The 11752-nt window shown below is 45.3% G+C and overlaps 1 protein-coding gene across 4 annotated transcripts in view; it reads left to right on the forward strand.

Moving 5' to 3' along the window:
* HMGA1 (high mobility group AT-hook 1) overlaps positions 1 to 8441 on the forward strand; it is a 32247-nt gene extending 23806 nt beyond the window's left edge. For all 4 annotated transcript variants that reach the window (XM_077334420.1, XM_077334419.1, XM_077334418.1 and 1 more), the window contains exons 4-5: positions 2017 to 2067; positions 7048 to 8441. In XM_077334420.1, the coding sequence (XP_077190535.1) occupies positions 2017 to 2067; positions 7048 to 7104 (108 nt within the window). In that variant the 3' untranslated portion in view covers positions 7105 to 8441. The remainder of the gene's footprint in view (positions 1 to 2016; positions 2068 to 7047) is intronic.
* The last annotated feature ends 3311 nt before the right edge of the window (positions 8442 to 11752 follow it).

Here is an 11752-nt window from a genome sequence, read left to right on the forward strand (position 1 = left end):
CCCCAGTTTTTCATCCAGTATAGCAGCTGCCCACCCATATCATTTCTCCAGGCTGATGGCGAGTGAAGCCTTCATGCCATCTGGTGCCATGCAGCCAAAAGTAGGTGGGGATTGGAAAGGCGGCAAGCGAGTAAATAAATGACCCCACAGTTGGTAACTTGGCAGCTGTTGCAGCTTTCTTGTTTTTGTTTGTTTAATGCAAAACACAGAGCTAATTCATGTACAGCATATTCAGCCCACTCCTCACTATTCCCTCCCCCATTCTAAAGACAAGGATCTTATAAGTGTCCAGCTGCTTTTAGAGAAACAGATGCCGCCTCTTGATTTGGCAGCCAGGCTGCAGGGGTTATTTCCGTGGACACCTTGGCTTAGCTCTCGCTTCTGACCACCTGTTCAGTTGTGAGAAATGTGGAGGGAAAGAGAGCACCCAACAAGTGGTGGAGGAGAGCTGCTTCTGCCTGTTGTGCATCTGGCTCCTCCTTACAGCTGCTCCATTCTCTTCTACCTGTGTAAAGGCCAAGGGTGGGAGACTGTCAGAGTGAACTGACTCGGCTGAAAATATTCACATAAGAGTTGGGGACCTAAAGCTGTGTTCTCTGCTCTGGGGGGGGGGGACTTTGGGTGTGCTCCCTTGGTGTTCCTGTGATATCTACTTGGACTTCCTGGCTGTTCTCCATATTGAGCATAGCAGCAGTTGTTACTGTGGCTTTAGTAGCTTCCTACCAGCTCTTGTAAGGCTACTTGCATTGCTGTCTCATGGACAAAAGGAGGGTGGGGTTGCCTTTCACCCATGCCTCTTAGGCAGCATTCCTTGGCCATTGTAGGTCCAAAGGAACAGCAGATAACTGAATCAGGTTTACAAACACACGGCCTTCTCTACATGAAAGCAGCAGGTTGTCTTAATTGCTTGGCCAGACAGTTTTCCTTACATGTTCATTTTTTTTTTCAGTGAAAATGATGTACATGCTAAGATCTGGAAAACCTTTTCTGTGTGCTGGTTCCTTGTTTACTGTTTGGATTAGATGAGATTAGATTCTTTACCACAACCCCCAAGATCTGCAGGCATTAGGCATTCTGATCTGTAATGCCTGACACTGCACATCCTTCTGTGTAGCACCCTGCCTCTGTGATGCTAACCCTAGTTACTGTTAATAGGATTTTGTTCCCTTTTGGGGTAGGAATGGCTTGTAATGGATGTAGCTGGTATCTTGGCCAAGGTAGAGCATCTGCTGTCTTGGGGGCCTAGAGAGAGTTCTAGATGAAGATAGATCTTGGCTGCTGTATTCAGAGATGCAAGTGTAAACAGCTTGGGAAAATGTCCAGGGGGGAGGTACACAAGGCTCTGCGGATGGGGTGTATTTGCTGCAAACCTGTTTTGAAAATATGCGACTCATATCCTGCATTTCTGAGTCATGAGGTTGGGATCCCAGATGGCTCCAGTTGGAAAAGGCTGTGATGGGTAGGAATGACAAGGGAAGGTCTTGTGGCATTGACCCCCAGAAGGCCAAATGAAAGAGGCACTGTTGCCAATCCCAAGTGTTCAAAGGACACATGAGTCACATCCTCTGATCTATAAGACTGGCTAAGACTATGAGACTTAACTACTTTTTTCGCCTTTTGAGTACATTTGAGAAGCTAAAGTATTTTTTTCTTGGCAGATTACATGATTTCGGTTTTTTCATCCATGAACATTCTCCAAAGGTTCATATTCACATTCCCCTGCAAGAACATCACTTAAAGTTGTATCAATAACAGAGCATTTAATTTCTCCATTTTATGAAAGGATCTCTTTTGCTTGCTATGCTACTGTACCTCAGCAGACACTATGACACATGTTGAAATCATTATGCAGGAGGCAGAGCAGAGTACCCCACCTAAACAGAACCACCAGCTCATGAACACCTGTGCATAGGTCATGTCCCTGTGATTAGAAACATTTGAAAAAGCAATATTCTGGGAAGGGTCTGAAATATTACTGGACTTTGTGTGGTTGATGGTCTTTTTTTTTCTATCCAGAAAACTTCTGCAGCACCTGGGAGGAAACCTCGAGGCCGACCCAAAAAATCAGTATGTATTGTTCGTTTTGATTTGGCTTCTTAAAGCCAGTGGAAAAAACACAAAATTGATCACCGTTCATGAATCCATTGAACCTCATTTGAAGCCATTGTAGTCAGGATCAGATATATTCTTGGTAGTTGTTCATTAATCTTATATTTTGTGCCAAAATTGTCACCCCAGACCTATAATGCTGCAGCTTCAGTCTTCGTCATTGGTGGCCATGTGTGCTGAACTGCCCCCCTAGGACATGGTTATGGAGGTTGGCTTCAGAATTGGAAGGCATAACTCGCTTTGCCCTCTGTGGAGTCTGATCCTATTGCTTCGGGAGAAGCATATAGAAGAGATCTTGTGACTCAGTTGGGGAACCTTCCTGCAATAAGCCAGCTGCACAACAGACACACATGAGCATTTCTGGCATAATCTGCTGTTTGAAATAAAGTTGTGAACCAAACTTGATGTTGCACTGTTGAAATAAAAGAAGATTTCTATCTAGACATGGAATAGTTATGTCCCAATAAGGGCAGTGAGAAGAGATGATCTGTGGTGTGAATTAATTGGTGACATGCTCAAGAGGCCAATTATCCTACATCTCAGAGGTCAAAGCGTAGGCTTGGCTCCTATACGTTTTCTCTTGCTTGTGCTCTTCTTTATCCACTGTGGCAGGTATCCTCCACTGCAGAACACTCTTTTGTTAAGTACTGAGCACTTCTGCACATGCAAGACTAATGTCTTTCAAGGAGTTGAAAAGTGCCTACTGTGAGAGGAACATGCTGCATAGCAGAGGACCACCTCCATAAGGGACAAAGAGGAGAACAAGCAGGAAAAACGGATATAGGATCCAAGCTAACACCTCATGTTCATACTTGGTAACTTCAGATTAATCAGATGCCTGAATTTTAGTACAGATGGTTGACTTCCTTCCCTTTATCCCTTGATATGTGCATGTTAAGTATTTCTTAATGTCCATTTGCTAAAATGCTAATTAAAATGCATTGATGCAAGGAAGCTTGGGCCCCAGTGTATTGCATCAGTAAGGGTCCCTGATGAGGCCAAGAGACTGTTGGAAAAAAGTTGGGTAAGATGCACTGCTAGTAGATCCAGAGGATGTTATACAGAACATGGGAGGTTGTTGGGTGTGGGTTTTTTTGAAGTCCAAAGTGCTGTCATGGTTCTCCAGTGTTTTCCTTTCTGGCATAGGCGTTTAAGACAAAGCAGTTGTTTAGATTCTCTCCCCACCCTGTTGTTTGTGAAAATGTTTTGTCTTTTGTTAGAAGTGAGTAACAGGAAGTGGCTTGATCTCTGGAGTTAGCTGGCACAGACCTGGTGTTACCAGTGTGGCATCTGAGCATTCCTGCAGAGTGAGTCTATGGCCGTTTCACTGGGCCTCGACCTTTCAGAGTAGCCCTTGGTCTCACACCATTAAAGGTGCCCTTGCTGGCTATGCTGGCTGTTCCGATAGGAAAACCTCATTCCATAGGGATGCAAACTCTTCAGCTCACACCAGGACAGCTCTTGCTCTCGATTGTATAGGGCTTGCTTTGGAAGGGCTTGCTCAATTGCAAAAGACTTCTTTTGTACAATATCTACATTTCTTATGGTAGCTACAGTCTTTGCCCTTCCCATGTAGCCTCCGCCTGTAATAGATACGTACCAGAACACACTAGAAAGGGATTTCATTGGCCTTATCGTTCTTGCTTGTACAATAAAGCTTACTTTTTTAAAGCCTTGGTCCTTGCTCTGTACTTCTGATCCTGCTAGAAGAACAGCAGCTGATGTTCTGTTACCCTACTTTTTACTACCGGATGGAGTCTCATAGTGGCTTACAATCACCTTCCCTTCCTCTCCTCACAACAAGTGAGTCTGAGAAAACTGAGAGAACTGTGACTGGCCCAAGGTCAGCCAGCTGGATGCATGTGGAGGAGTGGAGAATCAAACCCAATTCTCCAGATTAGAGACTACCACTCTTAAGCACTACACCAAGCTGGCTGCTAGGGCTAATGAGAAGTTTCTGCATAACGTCATATCATTGGCCTAGTATTTTTATCTAACCAATCCAGCTTTGGTATGGGAGGCAGAGTGCGTAATCAACAAAGGCAGTGTTCCAAAATGCCGGCAGCCTTGCTGCAATGAGGCTTCAGTTGCTTGTTGTTTTTCTCTTTGCAAACCTGACACAGAACAATACACTCAGATCTACGTATTTGGTCTTCAATTTCTCAGAAAGATTTTTCTGGCAAGAGGAATAAGAGCTTTGGCTACTTCTGCTGCCTGCTGGGACAATGGCTACCGCTGGACTCTCAGGCTTGCAACATTTTCCCATTTCTGCCCAAATGCAACCATCAGCGTAGATGGCAGAGTGTATATACAATCTCTCATGTTACTGCCTCCCCACCTCCACCCAAACCTAGCTAATAGGACCAGGCTGGGGGAGGGGGCTGCAGGAGAATTGCAGAAGACACCCAGTTTGGCAGGACCAAAATCATGCCAACTTGTAGGAGGATGTCTTGGCAGAACAACTTGATGGGAAAGCAGCCCATATTTGCCTCAACAATAGTATTGGTCTATTCCTGTGAACTATCAAAGTGCTGTACATTGTCCTGTAATACCACCAAGGGAGAGATGTTCATTGCTGTGGACTGATTTCCATGTAAATGGCCAACATAGAAGAGGCTGCCTGCAGCCATCCTGGTAGTCTTCAAATGAGCTTGCCAACTCTTTCTTTTTTGTTAGCAAGCTGGCTGGCTTACTGTCCACTCTCCTAAAAATGGAGGAAGGTTAAGTGAGCAGTATCAGTCATTTCCTTCCTCCACTAAATGAGATGTGTATCTTGGGAACTTGCTGTACGGACTTGGCAGACACATTCCACAGTGGCTTAAATGTATATTTTTATGAATGAAATGCAAGGAAGTGGAGGTTGCTGACTCACACACACACACTCAGCCATGACTCATCTCATTCTGACAGCATTTGTGTTTCTTTGGAGAGTGTGGGTGGGAGAGGCCTCTTCAAGAAATATGTTCCCCCTCATGTGCACAACGTTGCTTTTCAAGTATGGGCGGGTGTGGATGTTGGGAGCGGCACTTATTAACTCTGTGAACAGATGGTGGCTGTGCAGGGAAGTAGGAAAAAAGATTGGTTTTGAGGTTAAATTGGAGAGAGAGAGAGAGAGAGAGAGAGAGGTTTTTAACACTGGAGTCCCTCTTGTGGCATTATGGATGTAGAACAACCAGAACACATGTAGCTTTATCCGGCTGGCTGTCATGCTCATTTCATGTAGCTTTTAGGCTACAGGGTCATTGCCTCTAGTTGATTAGATAGGGGCAGGGTGATGTAGATTCTCCACTATTACTACAGCATTTACTCCTCCTTGAGTATGAGATTTCCGGAATGCAGGTAAAATCCAGGTCCTCTGCAAGTACACATTTTCAGCAATGCTTGCAGCATGGCTTTCTGAAGTTTATTGCAAAGGAAACGGGAGCCAGAGGTTAGAGCATTTGATGGTACATTTTTCTCATATGCCCCTTTTCTAAAGGGGGAGGGCAGGATCAGAGTGAATTGACGGTTTTGTGACGTCTTTGATTAAAGGATTTAGTCCCTTTTCCATTTGCTTCGTATCTCAGCATAAGTTTCCCCTGTGAATATTTATTTATTTATTTATTTATCATACTTCTATACCGCCCTCCCCGGAGGCTCAGGGCAGTTTACATTATAACAGAAAACAATACATAAAACAGTCTGTAGAACATGTATAACTGATAACTAATAATTGTAACCAAATAACACAGTATAACAGTAAACAATATAGTAATACAAACAGGTCCAGGGCTTATTGATGGGATTCTGAGGGGGGGGGAGCAGGGGCCCTTGGTCGCTGATCGATTACGTCTGGTCTCGGCCAAATGCCTGGTGGAGGAGCTCCTTTTTGCAGGCCCTGCGGAACTGTTTAAGCTCCGTCAGGGCCCTGATCTCCTCTGGGAGCTCATTCCACCAGGTGGGGGCCAGAACAGAGAATGCTCTGGCCCTGGTCGAGACCAGGCGGACTTCTTTAGGGCCAGGGATCCTTAGCTGATTGGAGGCAGTAGAGCGCAGAGCTCTTTTGGGGGCATAGGCGGGGAGGCGGTCCCTCAGGTACACTGGGCCCTGACCGCGTATGGCCTTGAAGGTAATTACCAGAACCTTTAGTCTGATCTGGAATTCAACTGGTAACCATTGCAGCTGATGGAGAATAGGCCGGATATGAGACCTCCACGGTGTTGCTGTGAGGATCCTGGCTGCTGCATTTTGAACTAGTTGTAGTTTCCGGGTCAGGGCTAAGGGCAGGCCTGCGTAGAGCGAGTTACAAAAGTCCAGTCTAGAGGTGACCGTCGCATGGATCACTGTGGCTAGGTGTTCCGGGGCCAGGTAGGGCGCTAGTAGTTTGGCTTGGCGGAGATGGTAGAATGCCAGCCGTGCTACCTTTGTGATCTGGGCCTCCATTGTGAGGGAGGTGTCCAGAATCACGCCTAGGTTCCTGGCGGAGTGAGCCGTAGAGAGCTGCACGCCATCCAGGGTGGGCAGGTGCGCTTCCTCGCATGGGCCCTTCCTACCTAGCCACAGGACCTCCGTCTTTGAAGGATTGAGCTTCAGGCGACTCTGCTTGAGCCATCTCGTCACTATGGCCGTGGTGCTTCAATTTCATCAGGGTGCAATAATTTAGCACTAGTTTTCTGTTCCGTTATTCCAATTCAGGTCATAAACTTCTGAATTTAGTTTCTGAAAGACCATGAATGCATGACATATTTCCCATGCATGTGAGCTATGCAATAAGATGCCACATCACAGGAATTGGCTTGCAGAGAGGCGAAATTTCCTGTCCCTTCCCATTTCTTAGTAGCTGAGCCCTTTGTGGGTTTTGGTGATGGTGCCATAGAGTGGGGGCAGTCAAGCTAAGCAAAGACATGACGCCCTCCCCATCCCAGTTTCTTAGCCTTTTTTTCCTTCCCTCCCGTGCAGGAGAAGGAGGAAGAGGAGGTCAACATTTCCCAGGAATCATCTGAAGAGGAGCAGTGAAGATGGTCAACTTATTCTACCTCACACTTCAAGTTTCCTATTTCTTGTCAAGTTTTGGGACAGAGGAAGAAACAAAGAATCCTCATTCCTTCCCTGCCCCCCCTCCAATGTTCCCCAATGTTCACAGTTAAAATTACAGCAACACTGGAATACGGTGTAAAACGAATTAGCCATCGCGTTTGTTGATGTGTAATGTTTAAAGGGAGAACAGTGTACTTTGTTTTCCCCTCTCATGCGACAGGGTTAAAACTTTAGCCTACCAGTTTTATGTAATTCTATATTATCATCCTCCTCATCAGTTGTTTGGCCTGTCTTTTCAGTGCACTCCTTGTAGAGAAAGGGGTGTATATAACGCGTTCTGTTAACCACTTATTCATGTTGAAAAGAGTGGGCAGCCAAGTGTTCTTCTATCAGCCCCAGTTGCCCCTTTAGCGAGAGCATACCAGCCTCCCAAAGGATAATATTTGACACTGGTGAAAAGGTTATGTCATAGAGGAGAACGGAGAGCGCTGTATCTCCTCCCCCCCCCCCCCAAGCTTAGTAGAAAGAGCCAAAGCAATGGAAAGGGGGAAGTTTTCTTACTGTACACTACTTGCCTGGGAATTGGGACTGATTTTAGAGGTTGTTACCTTGCCACATTCCCTCCACCTCCTATGGCTCAAGGGTAAGTTGGTTCCTTGCAGTAGGCCTGTTTGTTTTGAGCGACCAGCATGCAGTCGGGCCTCCCCCAGCATGTCATGTTGCTATGGACAAGATCAGTTCTGCAATGCATTTTCATTGCTGCCCAGTGGGATTGTTTGGGGAAGTTCTCCCAGTGGCAGATGAGTGTCCCTGATAGTGCGACAATCCTGTCCCACTCACCCGTCTTGAGCTTAGCTATCAGTTCCCAGGGCAGGGAGATCTGAAGTCTTTTCCCTTGGTGCCTGCTTGTTCTGCACAGAGAGACTGAAGGATCTTCTTTGAATCCAAAGAAGACGCTGCCATGACCAAGGAAAGCAGGATAGCAGAATTCCCCCTCCCTCCCTGTCACGTTTCATCAGGATCAGCAATGCTTTTCCCATTGGGAATAGCACAGTTAGCATTTTTTTAGCTGCAGTTGTCTTTCCAAAACTGGTCTCTTTTCAGGTTTTCTTTTTCTTTCATTCACAGCTACCTCTGGATAATTTAAAGTTCATTCTCTTAAACATGGAGTTGCTGCTGTTGTTGTTGCTGCTGTACCGGTTACAAAGTTTTACTATTCCAACAGGTTCCATCTGGTTTCCTTTCTCTGGAATTGACAAATTGTACACTATAGATAATTTAGTTTGAGTTGTGCTATTAAAAAAGGGATAAAAGCTTACAGTTGTCAGACTGAGTGATCGGGGAAGAGGGGAGGTGTTTTGTTCATAACCACCATGGTCTCCAAGAGTCAACAGTCCACACACTTGGGACACTGGGGTTCTTACCAGGGTGCAGGACTTCTGGAAGCACAGGTCTGAGCTCAAGGAAGTCGATAACTGTTTCATGATCACTTGCATTTACAAATACGTCCGGGTAGAACTGTAGCTATGCTTTACAGCCTCAGGCCACACTAAGGGTTGTGACAATCTCTGTGCTGACTAATCCCAGTTTAATTTACACTACATTAGAGGCTCAGGAGTAACCACCCTACCCCAATCCCAATGCTTAGTAACTTCTAGTTTGGGTATCCTTAACATTCACTCTTTTAAAACCAGGTCCTCCAAGAAGCTGTCACTCATTTGCAGTCCAGTCCTCAACACCATCATAGGTAGGGGGCAAGGGGGGAGGCTTTCCATCCAGTCCCAATTTGTAAAAACCAAAATCAGCATAACATTAAGCATCTTTCCCTTAAACTGCTGAGACCAATGTGCAGTGGAGATCCTCTTGCTCAGATTGGCTTGATCTCTTTCTAATCCAGGATAGCAGGACTTGCACAGTGCCTGAACAAATCCTTTCAGTTTTGAAGCTGAGAGTGAAGATGCTGGTATGAAAACAAACTTCATTGTTTTGACATTAACTAGCTGTTGGCTGCATTCAGATGTTACAATCAATGTGTATTGGTGAGGAAAGCTGCCTCTTAAAACTTGATCTTCTCAGCTACCTAAGGGCTATAGGTTAGAGGGAAGGCTGAGGTCATGGATCCAAATGTTTGCCAGAAGTGTGACCAGGGGAAGGCAACTGTGTTAAGAACAAGGAGGAGTGGGGGAGGTGTTGTGTGAATCTCTGATCCATGCTAAAGCCTTCTTTACTTCGTATTTGCAGTTTACTTGAATAAAATACTTAATTGATATTGCAAGCCTTCCCTTTGAGTTTGTTTAATGAGCACTTGGGAATGTTACTTTGATGCTGCATTCAGAGAGACTGCAGCTTATAGGATAGTGCTTTGGCACACAGCAAGATGAATGGGTGTGCTCAGACCCAAAAGGTGCAAGGCAGAATGTTTCACTGTGCTATCTAAAAAAGAAATCCCTTTTCTTCATTCCAAACATCTGTGCTTGCCAAATGCATATTAATGTTCCATTTTTCTTCATCAGATCCAAGTGAAATGGTAGCATCCCTCATCAGGGTCTGAAATCTCAAGGAAATAGGTGAAGGCCCATGTGTTACTCAGTCCAGCCAAGACAGATTTGATGGCTGCAGATGTAATGGGGCAGGGAAATGCTTGTTATGGGTCATAGTCTCTGATCAGTTCATGCTTTGGATATGCTACTGACCCCCAGCCTTGGTCATGGATTTCCAGGCAGGTGTTGAAGGTCCCCGTTGCTGCTTCCTGCCCTGACTAATTATCTCCATATTCTAGCAGTGAGCATAGGTGGCTAGAAGGGGAAGAGCTGCCCTGAAAAGTGATCCAGATTGCTACAGCTGGTTTGATAAGTATAAATCATATACATGCTCGTAAACAGGTAAACTAGGTACCAACATATTGAGACCCAAACCAGCACTTTAAACTGGCTCTAGAAAATGAATGAGTCCTAATGGCAGTCTCATATGATCTGACATTAACCACTGTTAAAATTATTACTGTTCTGTGGGTGTAAGTCTGAAACTGCCAGCTCTGGCTGGTATGGTGCCTGGGGCAGCTTGCAGTTTTTGCCAGCCTCCGAAAGGATGGAAGGGACAAACATTTAGACTTAGGGAGCTGTCCTTGTATAGCTTGATAGTAGTGGGGCTAGCAACTGTTTGTTTCCAAAAGGGTCTGGACTGTCAAATCCATACCATATTGTGTGTGCTCGTCCTGAGCTTTCAATAAGGAAGGTAAGCACCAGGTCCTGTTGAAATTAGAAAAATAAATCTAGATTGTTAGATTTTTAAAAGATAGGGAATTCCATCCCATAAATCAGTTTTACTACACTCCAATCTCACCCATAAGTAAGATTAGCATTCATTAGATTAGTTAGATTAGGAAGATCCTCTTCCTTTACCTCAAAGTGACATAGAAGAGCAGCTGCAGACTTAACTACTGTACGAGTCACCCTCTGGCTCCGGCATCTCCAATAGTTTCACAGGAGACATCTGAGAGGGCATCACTTTTTACAGTTGCATCACTGTGATGTAAGATGTAGTTGCTATGGTTCCTTCTTCCATATTGGTATTGGAGGTGAAGAAACCGAAATGGCATAGAGTTCCCTGCTACAGAGGATAGTCAAGTTAGTGTGCCTTGTAGCTCCCCTGACAGTCCAGTAGAGGGAGCAAGATCACTTCTTCACTCTCTCAGCCTGTGCCACTGGATTCTGGACAGGGTGAGACAAAAAAACTGGCTTGCCTGCTTTCACATCTATATCTTTGTTGGGAAAGGAAATAGGATACAGTGCCACAAATAAAAGGCCTGGTGTTGCCTGTTTAAGAAAAGTGACTGCTAATCAAAGAACCTCCCCTAACCTTTTCTTATGACTGTAATATTCACTGTAATAACAAAATGGAGACACGCCAACAGATAGCTGTAAACTCTTTCAGTCAGCTCAGTGGAGCCTGATGTGTCAGCAAGGAAGAATAGAGCCAAGTCACCAGCACTGATTTGTCATCAACCCATGGAGGCTTAAATGATGTAGCTTATGGAACCAGAATGAGCCTCTTGTGGCGCAGAGTGGTAAGGCAGCCGTCTGAAAGCTTTGCCCATGAGGCTGGGAGTTCAATCCCAGCAGCCGGCTCAAGGTTGACTCAGCCTTCCATCCTTCCGAGGTCGGTAAAATGAGTACCCAGCTTGCTGGGGGGTAAACGGTAATGACTGGGGAAGGCACTGGCAAACCACCCCGTATTGAGTCTGCCATGAAAACGCTGGAGGGCGTCACCCCAAGGGTCAGACATGACTCGGTGCTTGCACAGGGGATACCTTTACCTTTACCTATGGAACCAGGAGAGCGGAGTGTTCCAGTCTAGGGTCTGGGAGAACCAGGTTCAGATTCATGCTCATCTATGTATACTTTGCTGGGTGTAGGCCAGTCACATACTTAGCCTAGTGCCCAGAGCTATTTATGAAGATAAGGAAATATATGCTGCTTTACATCCCCCCTGGAGAGCAAGGTACCATGTAAATGTGAATAAACTGACTGGAGCTAAAATGTCTGCTCTGTTTTTCTTCAAGGTAATGAGATACAACCCTTCTGTTTGTATTATAACTAAATAGGAAGCTACTATTAAAGCTACTTTA

This window comes from Paroedura picta, chromosome 4 (assembly GCF_049243985.1).
Source record: "Paroedura picta isolate Pp20150507F chromosome 4, Ppicta_v3.0, whole genome shotgun sequence".
In the NCBI taxonomy this organism is placed as follows: domain Eukaryota; kingdom Metazoa; phylum Chordata; class Lepidosauria; order Squamata; family Gekkonidae; genus Paroedura; species Paroedura picta.